The following is a 15752-nucleotide window of genomic DNA, read 5'->3' as shown; positions in this document are numbered from 1 at the left end:
CGTCCTAGGTAGACTCTCTGGAGGCCACTGGAGCCCCCCAAAATACCCATTCTTAGAATGCTCCTCAGCCTGTACACAGGCTGCTACGGCGACACCAGATACCTGTGCCAGGCAGATCAGGATCTGAAAACGCACCTGTGCAGCTGGAGGGCCGTGACGGGCCCTGTGCTGGAATAGGGCCGTGGGTGAGGAGAGCGACCTGGTGGTGTGTGCCCACATGCCATCAGGATGGAAGTTCTGAACTCTCATGGAGTCCAGACACCAAAACATACCTTGGGGTGAGGGTGGGGTTAAGACCAGGGGTTAAGCCAGGTTTGTGAGAAGTTTCAATATAAACACAGGGACTCAGCATCAATGCAAATACAAATGTTCACAAAGTTTTGGCCACTTAACCTTAAAACAATTGAAAATAAAGCTACCAAAGGTTTCTATGCAATGACATTAGGTTTTTAAAAACAGATTTCTTGGGGGGTGACAGGGAAACAAACATTTAAAAACAAGCTAAGCAAGGCCATCAGGAGAGACTGGGCTACTCCTTCCTCCTCAAGGGAGTGCTGGGTGGGTGTGCAGGCACTGAGGTGGGAATCGTGGGGGTCTGCTGTAGTCTTCTTGAAATCTACCTGTCATATGCACCTTTTCGTAGTAAAAAGGTCATGACTGACTGAAATAAAATGTGGGAACTGGCCAGGCACCAGAGGAGTGAGAGGTGACATGGGTGAAGCTGTGGCTCCTGAGGGCAGGCCCTGGACTCATACAAAGGGCCCAGTGCCCTCCATCCACAGCCATTAGCCTTGACCAGAGCAGCTATGAACCAAATGCTCTCCACCAAGGGGCCACTGAAGGAGGTCGACCGCCGCTCCGAGAGCAGGATCGGGAGTAGCTGGCCTCTAGGTTCTGCCTGGCAGTCCACTACATTTTGATAAAAACCTGGTGTCTACCCAAGTCCTTCACCAACATTACTTACTTAAATTGATTTCTGCTATTTTGGTTTTTTATGTCTCTTCCCAACCAGATGTGGGGCACGTGGAAGGTCTGGGGCACATTCCTGACCTCTGGCCACCTTGGAGGGCAGCCTCACCTCTTCCTGGGAACAGACCAATGGCCTGGGAACTACATACACAAGTTCACATCTGTGTCCTTGGAAAGTTCTGTAGCCACCTGTGCCTTGGTTTCCTCATTCATGAGGCTGATGATACCCACTGAAGAGAACTGGTGTGGTGGTAACTGTGCCAGCACATGCAAAAAACACTTCTAACAATCCTTGACACTGACGTGTGTTTACCCAATTACTCCCCTCGGAATCACCGAGCCGCAGTTCTCCCTGGCCAGGCACAATCCACCACCACCCGAGCACGGGTATGGACAACCTGTAGTAAAAGCCAGACAGTGCGAAGCAGCCCTACGAGCCTCCAGCATGCACCACCTGCAAGGAAACCCAGGACTTCACATAAAAAGAAGAGCCACAAGGTGCTTGTTGTCCCTTGATAGCAACAGAGTGACCTACAGCACCCACAGGGGATGTCATGTAGAAAGCTGGTGAACAGCAGAGGCCCTGCTCTCTGGGCAAAGCAGATTCCCACGTCCTCTCTGCCAGGCTCAGCACGGTCTTGGTCCATGAGTTCACAGAACACTCCCAGAAGGGTGTGCTCTGCTTTTCTGGACACTGTTCTCTAAAACACAGGTTGTACACCCAGAAAGCTCCCACTGAGTGTGCATCAGAAACTAGGGGAACCCAATCTGTGTGGGAATGGCAGAATCTGGGTACACTTACAGGGTCCCAGAGAAGGGGCATGGGAAGACCGAGAGTAGGTGGCACCCCATCTCCCAGAACAGGCTTCAGATGGTAAGCAATGTTGGTTTGGGCATTGAGCTTTGTCTGGAGACATTTCTGATCCTTCCAACCTGGGCGAGGGGTGCTCCTGCACTGTGCCACGTGCAGAGGGCAGCCCCACGAGGCACAGGGGTGCCCCAGCTTGGGAGTTCTCAGAGGTGCTGCTCCTTTAAGAGCCAACAGACCTTTAAGTTGGGAGGTTTTATTCCATTCTCAGCACTAGGCCCCTCCCCCATGACGGCTACACCTGAGTCACCTCGTTCTACTGGTCACCACCTTAAAAGCTGTGCCTGACAAACTTCCTTCTGCTGCAGCCGCTGGAGGGCAAGCACCCTGGCTGGGTCCTCTGCGCACCTCTCCCTGGGACCACAGGGGCAGAAAGTTTTCATCCGTGAGCCAGTCAACGGCCTCTATGGTCCCATGAAACGCCGAGCGGGAGACAATGACACCCCTGGGGAGGGGCCACGCAGGACGGTTTGTGCTGTGTGTACCAAGTGCTGGTTTCCAGCAGCAGACACACCATTTTTGGGAAAATACGACATAGCGCTGCAGAAGGCTATCCTGAGGGAAAGCCCCGCCTCTACTAGCAAGTGCCCCAGTGCTTCTGAGGAGGAAGCAGGGCATCCGTCCTTCCCACACAAGGCTCTGCTCCCAGGTCCTTTTGGGAGCAGTGGTCAGCCCACTCCATGCTGCAGCATCTCCGAGACTCTGAGACCCCCACCCCCATAAAATCCCTTTCTGCTCCATTAGAGAAACAATTTTAAAATCCAGAGAATTCTAAAAGTTAGACTGAGGTCAGAATGGGCACCTTCTGACATCAGACACCCTTAGGCCCAAGGGGAGGTTTGGGGACAGAATTGGGACAGTAATTGAGCTGGAAGGCGCGCAGTAGTTTCACTCAGTAAAGTCTGAAGGGAACCCCCCCAAAGCTAGAGGAAAGCATGTGACCGAGCTGGCACAAAGATGACCAGCAGTCCTGGGAAATCAAAATCACACAAAGCCCAGTTCAGATACTGTTACGTGAAATGAGACTAGGTAAGGCAGTGTTTAAGCCAAAAGACTGAACTTCTTTCGAGTGAGGCCTCCTGCAGGCCCGTCTGACAGCATCTGAAAGGACCACTCAGCTCAGTCCAGGGCGTGGGCATTTTCTTCCCTTTCCCAAAACAAACCAGAGACTTTGGTTCAGGATGCATGCCCCCCATCAAACAACCCTGGTTGTCTTTTTTAACAGGTAAAGGCCGTACCTCCTCCCTGCATCATTTTGTAGATTTTGCTCTCAATGTGGAGCTGAGGGTGTTTGGTTTTGACACATTCAAGCTTGATGGCAACTTCTTCTCCTGCAACAATGTCCGTACCTTGCAAAAAAAGAAAAGCACAGCGTTAATTACCTGGTGCCACCACTTAACCCAATGTCACAGTAGCCAGGAACAGGAGCACCATCCGAAACTTCCAGGGACCAAAGGAAGCTCTCCACTTCCACAGATCCCAAGAGGATGACCCTTCCTCCTATTTAAAACGGGCATATACCACATATAGGAAAGTCCAATCTGGTATCCCATCGCCCACCTCTGCACATGCCCACTCAGATCATGTCACTAGGGGACCCAGAGAAGGCCGATGGGGTCTCTTCAGTCTCCCATCTTTCCTGCTCTGAATCTTCCCATCACCCTGCTGGTCAACCCCAAGGTGACTCCACATGTTCCTGTAACACCTTCTGTGTGGTCCCGTGCCCCTGCACTACCAAGATAGGATTGTGGGTACACATGCACCTTTCTCGAGGGAAGGCTGGCTTTCACCAAACACTTTATGACCTCAGTTCACCCAGCCCGGGAACCCAGCCGCACACCCCTCTGAACAGTCAGGGTACTTCTAAAATAGGCTCAGCTCCCAGGGCCACAGTGCTCATCGCTAACCCATCATAGACCAGGCCAAGGGACACCGGGGTGGCGGCCCTCAGTAAGCTTCATGCTTCCTAGGCAACAGGACATCATTGTGCGTTTCTTACTGACCCTAGACTGGGAGGGTGAACTCGTTTTCAAAGCCCTGACTACACCTATGTAACACGTACCTGTCACACACTTTTTGTGTTAATTTTGTACTAAAACACAATATGTTTGCTAATACCTCCTAATAATTATCAGCCCATGAGTTTCAAGGTAAAATTAGGAGTTTTTATCTACAAATATTTTATCTTTGGTTTTCTTCCAATACGGACCTGGATACGCGACAACCACCACCCCTCCTGCTTCACACACAAATGCTTCAGAGTTCCAATCTGACCCAAAAGGGCCTGCAAGTCCTTCCTTGAGGAGGTTTAACAGGAGAGAACAGAAAAAGAAGTCTTCCACGGCTCATACCTAGCACTCTGCTGGCTTTCCTCACAGGTGCACTCCTAGGATGAAACACTGGGCTCCTCCTCAGTAGTACAGTTCTTTGTGAACCAAATAACACTGGCTCCAGTGGCCCCGACAGGACCTGAGATACTTCCTTCTACCAGCGCTTGGTGACTCAGTTTCTCTTGCCGCCTACATTTGGCCAGGAGATTGGCAGTGTGTTTCACCAGGAAATTGTGGAGGTGAACAGGGTAATGGTTACAAAGCATGCAGAGACTCGAAGACCAAAAGCAGCATTATAACAGTGACCCACCAGCAGGAGAGCTACCTGCTTACATTAACATCCAGTAAATGCCCAAGAAACCCAAAGAAAAGTCTCTTCTCATCTGCTCAGACGGCTGCATGGGATGCTGCCACATCTAGCGAGCCTGAATCCAAAAACCAGTCCCCAGTGTTGGGTTCAGTGGGAATACCCCCATCTGACCACTGCCTGTGGCCCTCTCGGTCTAAGGTTCATTTCCCATCACACAAAGACTCTTAGGCACTCAGAGACAGGCAGGTAATGCATGTCCTTATGTCTGCCTGCAGTAGAGACAATCTATCCAATTACAAGAGAAATGACTTCACCATAAAATTCACTGTGCAAATGAAAAATGAACTCAGAGTTCCTGTGAGGACCTGGAACCCGGAACTGAACTCGCCAGCCCAGGAGGAAAGGATGACTCATCTTACTAGTGACATCAGCAACTCCACACACTCAGCATGGCCACCCTAGCTAGGACGCAGTGAAAAAACAGCCTGGGCCTGCACAGACTACCCACCAGACCAGCGCCTTGGAGAAGGTGGATGAACTTCTAGCTCCACCCACTGGGGCCGATAAAGCTTAACATAGATCACTTACCCTGCAAAATGACAGTCTGTGGGGCACATGACCACAGGCAACTCTGGAACCCATAGGAATTTCCTCCTCCAACCATGGTGCCAGTCCTCCATCAGGATCACACCTGTAACTCAGCCACCTCCCTCAGGATCACTTGCAACAGGACCAGCCTCAGCCAAGATCAGAGACACAGAGATGGCCTTGGTGTAATGACACAAGAAGGGCTACATGGGCTCCCGGCTATACAAACATGAGAGCGGCACATACGGTGGGCTGCCTCCATGGAAACCAACCAGCAGAGGCCACTATACAGAACTGAGGTCCACCAGTCTGCAGCCCTGCCCCACCTCCCATGGCCTACAGTAGCCTCACACTCCAGGAAGGGACAAACACAGGACAGCGAGGAAGCACCGTGGAGCTCTGATGACAACATGACATTGCTGCACCATTTTAATCTTGTTTTGCAGAACTATCAGTCTGTGACAAATTGCAAAACCTGGTGCTTCATAGCAGGTGACTTTTGGAAGTACTTCAAGATGGAGGAATTTAAGAGAGACCACTGAGCTCTGGTTCCAGACTCGGAACAAGTCAAAGCCTAGTGGCGAGTGTTTCCTCACCGCGTCTGTTTACACTAAGGGGCTTTAGCTCCCACACAGCCTCGCCTTGGGCAGCACTCAGTTCCTGCCAGGCAAAAGTACTCCTCACGAGGCAGACGGAAGTCTATGTTCAGACCCAGGTCAGTGCTGTCCTAGGAGAACAAAACTGTGTCCCTCAAGCTGAGCAGACAAGGCAGATGGCAAATAAGTGAAACTAACCCCAGCAAGCTTGACCCCATGCTGGGACAGGGAGGTACCTCCCATTGAGGAGTGACACCCATGAAGAAACAGGGAGCCTCCGAGCTGCAGGGCAAAGGTCACCCCCAGGGAAAGTGTTGACAAAGCAACTGGTGGTGTCCCGACTTCTCATTAGAGCCCTCAGGCCACCACCCTGAGGGACGCAGGTGAGGACTGGCCAGCCAGCACTCTGGAGCACCTACTGTGTGTTCCACACCCTGGTGAGTGCTGCTGGGGAGCATGAAAGTCAGCAAGGGGAAACATGAAAATCAGATATGAAGAGGTTCCTAAACTTTAGCACCAAAAAAGTGTTTGGGCACGTTGTCAAGTGGACCGCATAGTCCGTCCTGTGATAAACTGACAAGCGACAGGGTCAGGTACCAAAGTCAACAGCTGGCAGAACGAAAACCTCCATTCTGACATCAGGAATGAGAAGGTCCAAGGACCGGCCACCCACCTCCAAGACAGGGTGGAGAACAGCTCCGAGCACAGCTCACACGGTCCCACTCAGCCACACATCCCGCAGGCACTCTGCAAACACAGCTGAACTTCAGAGCAGCACCTATACTGACCACATACCACCACACAGCCGGTCCCTGCAGGCTGCCCCGCACACACACTCTTCTTCCGGGGGTCCACTGCTCACACTGGGGTTGGGAGCACGGGGTCCATATTGAGGACACTGGCTCTGCCCTTTTTTCAGTTATCAAATGTGTAAGAGGTACCCTGAAAGCAAAGTGACAGGGCTTCAAGTCATCTCCAGCAACCAGGGGCTGAAGCTTGTGAAAGCTAAGACAGGGAGGTCAGGAGTGACATGGCTTCCTTCTTGCAGCACGTGAGCAAGCACTGAGGCCTTCCCAGGCACCTTCAGGATCTGTCAAGCTAAGAGGAGGCAGACTGCGGATCAAGACCACACATTTTGCAGTCCACGGTGACCCAAGTCCAGTACATATACTTTTGAAGCCCAGGCATTGGAGAAACAGCTCCAAGAGACCACCTCCATGAAGTGGAGACTTTGGGAAGCAAGGGATTGACCTGGCAGGGCACACATGGCAAGACCATTTCTAAGCAGCAGGCTACCCGGAAGACAGGCCAATGCTGGGCCTTCCTGGTGCATGAGGCCCTCTTGGAACTGAAAAACCACCTTTCCCTCCCAATGTCATAGGTACGGAAGCACAGAAAGTCCCAGGTGGACATCCACAACCCCAACACCAGGCTCAAAACAGGGTGAACCTACCTGGTGGAGTCAAGAGCATTCTGACCAATAGCAAAACAATGAACTAATGCCCAGCCCAGCGTGGCTCAGCAGTTGAGCATCGACCTAGGATCCGGGAGATTGTGGTTCGATTCCGGGTCAGGGCACATGCCTGGATTGCAGGTTCGATTCCTAGCCGGGGATGTTCAGGAGGCAGTCGATCAATGACGAATCTCTCATCATTGATGTTTCTCTCTCTCTCTCCCTTCCTCTCTCTGAAATCGATAAAGATATATTTAAACAAACAAATAAACAAACTCGATGGCCTAATGATGACAGAGAACTACCGATTTTCAGGATAAGGCCTCAATTCCTCCGGCAATGCCTAATCAGTGGCCTAAACAAACAGAAAAAAAACTACGGCACAGATGACTCAATCCATCCTATGCTCTTTGGACCTCATCTTTGACCCCTAACTACAGTATGTGGTGAGCACCCTCAGACCCACCTTTCCAGCCACAACTTACTCCAGCTAATGAGGTCTCTGGGGTAGCACGCAGCCCAAGTTAACGCTGCGGGAAAGAGCCTGGCTGTGCTCAGCCCCACCAAGTAACTCCAAGTGACCCCCGATGGGTGCTGTATGGGTGCTCTGAAGGAGGAGAGAGAGCCACAGTCTACCCACCCCACCCACCTTAGACACATGGACACCTGTCAGCCTGATCTGCACCTAGTGGCTACTGCGCTCCCCAGGGAAGGGCAGTGAATAAGCAGACCAGGTTCCCACGGAGTTCCCACTCCCCACTGGAGAACTTACATCTCAGGAAATGACCTGACAACTCTCCCCCCAAGCGACTGTCTGAACCCAGCTTCGGAAACCAAGAGCTGTCTGGCAAAGTCTAAGGCCAGAGGACAAAAAATGTTAAAATATCTCCTCTTGATTCCCGCATAAGGGTGGCTAATGGACTGGCCTCTCAGTCCAGCTCCTAGATCCTAGGTTAAAAGTTTTGCCAAAAACCTGTTCTATAAATAAGGCAAACAGCTTGCCATTTACGCAGCACTTTGCCTCCCAAAACGCTGCTGAGGATGCAACCGACTGACTGCTGGACATAAATATTTAAGTAGTAAAATCCAAATGTCTCCAAAGTGGGGTTCACTCAGCAGGGCAGTAGGCGGAAATACAGGTTCAAAAGCAACCGTGCAGCGTGCAGCAGGGCTACCCCTGGGGTAAGGAAGGAGGCACAGGGCGCAGGTTTGAAGTCCCCACCGGGAGGGGCGGGGTGGGGCGCGGCCGCGTCCTCTCCGGGTGACCCGGCGGCAGGAGGGGCGGGGAGCGCGCGCGGCCAGGCCCCGAAAGGCACGAGCAGCCGCGGCAGGGCTGCCCCGCACGAAGCCGTTCCCGACCCTCCGTGACAGGTACACCAGCCAGAGAAACACCCAGCCGCCGCAGGAAGAGTTCACCCCCAAACTTGCGCAACAGCAGTTCCTCCGCACCCGCGCCGCGGGCCAGCTGGACGCGCCCCAGGGCGGGGGGTTTGGAGCGACTCGCACCCAGACCCTGGGAAACGCACAGGGGTCCTTCCCGAGCGCCTCGCGTCCCCGCCGTGCGCCCTCCTGCCCGGGGCCCGCACAGCCGGGGCGCTGCGGCCGCCGACGGGAGGCGGCGTCCCTTCTACCCGACGGCCTGGCAGCCGAGGGCGCGCTCGCGAGGGCAGCGCCGCCACCGCGCCGGCCTCCCGCCCGCCGTCCGGACACGGCCGGCCCCCGGCCCCCACCGGGGCTCTCAGCGCGGGCACAGGGTGCGCAGCACGTCCCCGGCCGGCCCGGACCGGACCAGCGCGGGCCGGCAGCAAGGGCAGCGGGGCCGCGGGTGCCTCCGGCCGGCCCGGGCCTCGCCGGCCGCCGCCCCCAGCCCGCCGCACGTGCGCAGGACGCGGGCCGGGCCCCGCCCGCCCCCTTTGTCTGGCTGCGGGCCGCCGGCGGGGACCGCGGGGTCTCGGGCCGACCCCCGCCGCTCCCGCAGCCCCGGGCCCACGTCGGGCAGGTGCCCCGGGGGCGGCGGCGCGGCCCGGCCCGGACAGGCCGCGAGCTCCTGCTGGGAGCCGCGGGGCCCGGCGGCGGGGCGGGGGCCCGGGGAGAGCCGCGGGGGGCGGCGGGTCCCGGGGGGCGGCCGGGCCGGAAGGGCCGAGCGGACGCGGGTCGCGGCGGCCGAGGCAGGGACGGGCGCCTCACCGAGATAGATGTCTCCGAAAGAGCCGCTGCCGATCTTCCGGCCCAGCCGGTATCTGTTCCCGACTCTGAGCTCCATGGCGGCGGCGGCAGGCCCGGCTCCCTCCTGCCCTCCCGGCCGCTTCCTGGGTCTGAGCTCGGGGAGGCGGTGCCGCTGCTGCCGCTACTGCGGGTCGGGCTGCCGGCTCCGCCCCCCTCACGGCCCCGCTTTCACCATCGCTTTCCGGCGGCCCCGCCGCTCCCAGCGCCACAATACGAGGCGGAGGGGACAGTCCGAGCGCCGCCGCCCCTGCTCCGGCCTCTGCCGGCCACTCTCGCCCTCTCCCCGCCACGGATGGACTCGGATCTCCTGGGCCTAAATTTCCTTTCAGCTGCCTGAAGGAGCCGCCGCCATCGCGCTGTGACGTCACTTCCCCTAGCAACCTGGGGGCGGGGCCGCGCCGCTCGAGGGGCGGGGCGGGGGCGGGGCGAGCGCGCCGGGGGCGGGGCGAGCGCGCAGGGGCGTCCTGGGGCGACCCCCGGGCCCGCCGTCGGCCCCGCCTCCGCTCGCCCCCCCGCTCCGCGCCGCAGCCCCGGGGGCGCGGCCCCTGCCGGCGTGCGGGCTCTGCGCGTGCGGCCGGGGCGCCGGGGAAGCCAGCTGCCCTGGGACGGGCCCGGGGCCGGCTGTCGGGGCGCCGGCGGGAGCGCGGGAGGCGCCGGGAGAGCGGCGCAGGGGGCGCAGGGGGGCCCAGGACCGCGCGCGGCGCCCCGACGTCCAGCCCGCGGGCGGAGGGCGCGCCCTGGGGTCTGGGCCCGGGTGCGGGGCCGGGCTGCGGAGTGAGGCGGCGCTGCGGGGCCTGGGGGGCGGGGCCGGGCGCCCGACGCCGCATCAGCCCGCAGGCGGCGTTTCCCCGGGGATTCCGCGGCGTCGCGCGGGGCACGGGCGTGGGGACCCGGCAGGCAGTGCGGCCACTCCGGACGGCGGGGCAGGCGTGTCGGCCGCGGGACGGGAGGAGGCGCCGCAGAGCCGCGGGACCGCGGGGCGCTGGCCTGGGACGCGCGGGGCGGGCGCGGTTCCCCCGTGGGGCGGGCGCGGTTCCCCCCGTGGGGCGACGACGGTGCAGAGCCCGGTGGAGGTGAGGACGGTGCAGCGTCGTGACCGGACCGAAGCCGCTGCATCCTACGCTTTAAAATGGTTAACGCCGCGAACTTTATGTTACGGGAACTTTACCTCGATTGGAAAAAAACAAACCCGAACGGCCCCGGGGACTGAACCCAGAATCCGCGCTGGGGTTCGGAGGGTCCCCAGCGCCCCGGGGGGGGCGCCGGGCTCCGCGCGCGCTGCGCCCTCCAGGCGGGTCCGCGCGCCCCTGCCCGCCTGGGTCCCGTCTCCCCTCGTGAAGGGCGCGTCTGGGCCCGTTATGCGCGGACCCGGAGCCACAGCTGCGCCGAACAGGACCCGAGGAACCACCGCCTTCGTGATTTACTCATTTATTTATTTGTACCCTCACCGAGGGGATTGTTTCCATCGCTTTTCAGACAGCGGGAGGGAGGAACGGGGATGTGAGAGGCAGGGATGGGCCGCCTCCCACGTGCACCCTGACTGGGACCAGGACGGAGCCTGCAACCAAAACCAAACCCGGACACTCGGGCCCCAGGGCGGATGCTCTAACCACTAGCAAACGGGTCAGGGCACCACCTTTATTTATTTATTTTTTAAATGCTCACCCGGGGGATATGTTTTTACTGATTTTAAAGAGAGGAAGGGCATGAAAAAGAGAAACATCAGTTCCCATATGCACCCCGACTAGGGATCGATCCTGCGATCTATTATGTGCCCTGACGGGGAATCGAACCTTTTGGGGTACAGGAGGATACTCCGAGCAGCCGTGCCACCCGCCCAGGGCAGAAGCGGCTGGGAGGCCAGGCTCAGGGGCCAGGTGCCCAAGTTTCAATCCCTCTTCTGCCACCAGCTGTGCAACCTTGGGCGGGTAATTCAACCTCTCTGTGTCTGTTTTCTCATATGTAAAACAGGGATAACAGCATCAAACCTCTCAGGTTGTGCAGAAGATTTATAGGGTTACCACATGCACAGCTCAGAACAGGGCCTGGAAACAAGTCATTGCTGTATAAATATTAGCTGTTTATGTAACTCTGTTTACTTCGGAAATGAATCGTCACACAGGCAGCAGCGGGCGTTTGCCAGCAGAGCAGTTGATGGTGTCCAGGCTGGACAGTCACCTCCTGCTCAGATCCACTGAGAGTCAGGACCTGTGCTCACCCCTTGCCCTTGGGTCTGTGTCTGTGGGCCGAGGGACAGGGCCAGTGCTATTATCCCCACTTAATTAACAAAAATCACCGGCCAAGTCCCTGTCTGGGGAAGTTGGGATGGACAAGCCAACCATCCCCAACTGCGCAAGGACTGTGGAGGAACAGACAAGCTCCAGGCAGCACTTCGTGGGCGCAGGGCTATAGTTGGCAGCTTCTGGCAGCTTCCAAGGAGAGGTGACCTTCCCTGGAGACCTGAAGGAGGCATGACCTCGGCCTGTGGGAGGGGGGCCATAAGTAGGGCCCACGGTGGGACCTGGAGGGTCTCCCAGGAGTGAGAGGCAGCATGCATGTGTGCTTGGGTATGCTCTGGCTGGACAGAGGTGCTGGTGAGAGCCGCGAAGAGCAGTCTTTATGGTTCTGGGTGCTCTGTGCCCACCCCATGACTAATGCAGCAGAGGTGAGCATTCCCAACCCACACCAGGAGGGAAACGGAAGTGAGTTCATGCCAGCAAGAAACCTCTTACCATCAGCCAGGCGCAAGCGAGGCCAGACTGAGGCCTGATGCGGGCCAGGGTCAGGCTGGGACCTAGCACCAACAGGCATTGGCTCTAGAGGCAGCCACTAGCTACATACACATGGCCATTTAAATTAAACAAAAGTGAAAACCCAGTTCCTCCGCCTCACTAGCCATGTTCCAAGTGCGCAGTGGCACCTGGACTGGACGGCACAACAGAGCGTCTCCATCATTCTGGAGAGCTCTCTTGGGCAGCTAGAGACCAGGGGTTTCAGTTGGGGTGTGGGTGGGTGGGGGGGCATTTGGCCAAGTCCCATTGTCACAATTGGGGTTGCTGGCACATGGCAGGTGGAGGTCAAGGTTGATTCTCAATGCCTTACAGTGCACAGGGTGGCCCCGAGTGTCAGTGGGGCCGAGGTGCAGACCCCCGCCCTGGACTGAGCCCTCTGGTGCTTTGTTGAGGTATCCCGAGCTGACTGGCAGAGCTAGGAAGTGTTCAAAACCAAAACTAAACAGAGCAACAACCCACAGCAAGGGGGTTACGTCGGAGGTATCCCTAAAGGGAAAGAGCTCCCAACAGCTAAAGCTGGAATAATTTAAACAAAATAAATAACAGTGTTGGGTTAAAACATAGAGTATAAAAATACATACCTATTCATTCATACTGATACATAAATGATTGATAAATTAATAGAGGGGAAAAGACACAAATCTCCCATGCAGAAGAATTTCAAGTAATTTATGCAGATGCTCTGCCCTGGGTGAAGGCGTAACTCCCTGCTCCGTAAGCGGGGGCGGGCACAGTAACCTTCCCCCCAAGAGTTCCGGGGGGGGGGGGAAGGAAGGGAAGGAATAACAAATGGAGACACCTGGCAAACGCCTCAGCCAGGTGACCAAGGTCACGTCACCATGACTCACGTTTTGGGCACGACCCTTGACGTGACTGATGAGAAGGGCACTTTGCCTCTCTGGTCTTCCTCCCCCAACCCCGGGAGGCCAGACTAATAAAGAAAGAAACATCATACAAACCCCAACAGAGGGACAGTCTGCAAAATCCCTGCCCAGCACTCAGCACCCAAAACGAGGAACATCTGAGAGGCAGCCACAGCCCAGAGGAGCCTGCAGAGTCCGCTAAATGTCCTGTGAATTCTGGAGCAGTTTAAAAACTAAGGAAACAAAGTGTGGGATTTGGTTAATAACAATGTATCCATATTGGCTCAGGAACTGTAACAAACGCACCGCACTCTGTAAGATGTCAGTGAGGCCCTGGAACCGGGTTTACCCGGACTCTGTGCACTGACTTTGCAACTTTTCCCGACATGGAAAACTGTTCTAAGAGAAGAAGTTTATTTAAAAAGTAATATATATATATATATTTTTTTATTTTATTTTTTATTTTTTAAATTTTTTCTGTAGGCTCCTGATTGCTGCCACAAGTTAAAGATCTCCATCATTCCTCACTTGGTAGCAATTTTAATGAGTATTTAAATCTATCATCCCTTGAGATGGAAAGAATCCATGCACACAAAACCCATCTGAAGGGTTGGCTGCGGGGCCAGGGGAACAGGAGGGGGAAGGAACGGGTAAAATATAAATAGATGAAACAAGAGAGGGCCTGACACCTGTGAATCATGGTCATGTTCCATGACCTGAGCCCTGTGATGCCCTGACCCCCTGGGAAAGAAGGAAGCTGGCTGTGGGATGGGCAGGCTGGCAGGCGAGCCTCCGCGGGGTCCCGGTGAGCTTGGCGAAGCCTCGGGGCGTCGGCTGACTGTTCTGCTGCCCGGGGCCGGGGGGAGGCGCTCCCAGCGGGTCTGGGGTGGAGGAGGGAGGCCCAGGGGGGGGGAGGCCCGGGGGGGGGTGTCCGGGCGCGGGGGAGGCCGAGCCGCGCAGAGCCTCGCGTCGCGCTGTGGACGCGACAAAGCCGAAGGGCTGCGAGTTTGCAAACGCCCAAGTAGAACTTTTTAAACACAGACCCAGAAAGTACGGAAAGAGGGGCAAAGCAGGAAAAATGGGCCCATGCAAGGTCCTTGGGGCCCGTGGGACCTAAAAGCACCCTCCTTCCCTGCCCTGCCCGCGCGTCGGCCCCGAGCCCTCCAGTCCCCAGGGGGGCGGCCCCGGGCCTCTTCTTTGGAGCCCCGTTTCCTCGGAACCCCGTCGGTGGGAGAAGGTGGGTGACAGTACGTCCTGCCCTAGGGGCCCAGGGCTCGGGTCAGTGCTAGGGTCTCCCTCCCCAAGTGAGGGTGCCTGGGTCACCCCCGGGGGGGGGGACACTTACCAATAAAAACACAGGACGAACAGTGAAACTTGTACTTCAAATGAACAAGAAATAATTTTTAGCATGTGCAGTATAGTCGAATCTACAGGGACCAGAAGCGGGTTAGCGGTTGCCCAGGGCTGGGGGTGCGGGGTGCGGCGGCTGCTGGTGGGTACGGGGTTTCCTTCCGGGGTGATGAAAGAAAACGTTGTAAAATTAGACGTGCGGGTGGCTGCCCAACTCTGCACACACAGGCAGCGTACCGCACACTTTCTGTAAGTGAATTTTATGGAAAGTGCACTGTAGCTCAACAAAAACCTGTATTGAACCGGGCAGCCCCGGTGACCGCGCCGCCGGGGGCGCAGGGACCCCGCTCTGGCCTCGGGTTCGAGTTCCCACGCCTCACTCGGGGCCGCAGGACCGACTCCGGCCTCCGCAGGCCGGTTCGGGAAATCGCTCAGGCCGCCCTTCTGGGAGACGCGGCGCCGGAGGGCGGGCTGGGCCGGGGCCTCTGGGCTGCACGTGCCCGTCGCCCGCTGTCCGCCCCCCCGAGCGGCCGCAGAAGCACCGCCCGGCTCCCCGCCTGCTCACCTCTCTCACTAGCGGACCCCGCGCAGGCTCCGCCTTAAATAGACATCCCTGGATCCTGATTGGCCAGTTAGAATCACATGCTCACTCCTGGCCCAATCGCCGAGGCCGCGGCTTGCTGCCCTGTGATTGGTCTGACCTGGTCACGTGCCACGGGTGGGCGTGAGCCCGGCAGCTCCGGGCCGAGACCCAGTCCCACGGCCGCCTGGCCTTTCCGCTGCCCGCGGGGCGCGCAGCCGGGTGGGTGTCGGGCGCGAGCGTCGGCGTCCGCCCGGCGCGCGGGTCTAAGTGTGCGGGGCGCGAGTCACGCCTCTGGTTCCTGCGGGGCGTCGGAACCCGCCGAGCTCAGTTACGGGTGTTTTCAAAGCAGCCCGTTCCCGGCGCGGCTCCCTCCCCGTCGGGCGCGGGAGGCGGCGGAGGACGCGCCTCGCGCTCCCGCTCCCTCCCTCTCCCTGAAACCCATGAAGACAGGTGTTTTAAAAAAGCGAAACAGCGCGCAGGGCAGCCCCCTCGCGGTCGCCAGGTCCCGCCGCAGGTCCCGGGTCCCTGCGTCCCGACACCCCCTCCTCCCCGCCCCAGGAATCCCCCCGTTTCTCACCCACGCTGCCCGCAAAGGCTCGAGTGAGTCAGGAAACGGGGGGACGCCGCGGCCCCGGGGGGCGCCCGGGGGAACGAGCGCCCCAAGCGCACGGCCCCGCTCTCCAGCAGAGGGCGCCCGCGGAGCGAGCCCGCGGACCAGCGGGACCCCGGTGTCCCGGTGGCCGGGCCCAGGCACGCGACCCAGGGCGGGCGACACCGGTCCCGCCGGCCGGCCCTGCAGCAGGACAGACGCGATCACGCACCCC

General features: G+C 58.0%; 1 protein-coding gene across 5 annotated transcripts in view; it reads right to left on the bottom strand.

The window, feature by feature from the left end:
* CSNK1D (casein kinase 1 delta) overlaps nt 1-9729 on the bottom strand; it is a 37669-nt gene extending 27940 nt beyond the window's left edge. For 4 of the 5 annotated variants that reach the window (XR_014000559.1, XM_081162562.1, XM_081162560.1 and 1 more), the window contains exons 1-2: nt 9302-9718; nt 3076-3186 (exon numbers count right to left, since the gene is read on the bottom strand). Coding sequence is in view for 4 of the 5 variants with exons in the window: in XM_081162562.1 (XP_081018688.1) it covers nt 3076-3186; nt 9302-9377 (187 nt within the window). In the remaining variant the exon portion in view is untranslated. Of the gene's footprint in view, nt 1-3075; nt 3187-9301 lie in introns of all 5 variants that reach the window. The other variant, XM_081162563.1, reaches the window with a different exon arrangement.
* Nucleotides 9730-15752: the final 6023 nt, after the last annotated feature.

This window comes from Miniopterus schreibersii (assembly GCF_964146895.1).
Source record: "Miniopterus schreibersii genome assembly, chromosome: 16".
Lineage (NCBI taxonomy): Eukaryota > Metazoa > Chordata > Mammalia > Chiroptera > Miniopteridae > Miniopterus > Miniopterus schreibersii.
The sequence above is the reverse complement of the archived record's forward strand: the minus strand, read 5'-3'. Positions and strand labels throughout refer to the sequence as shown.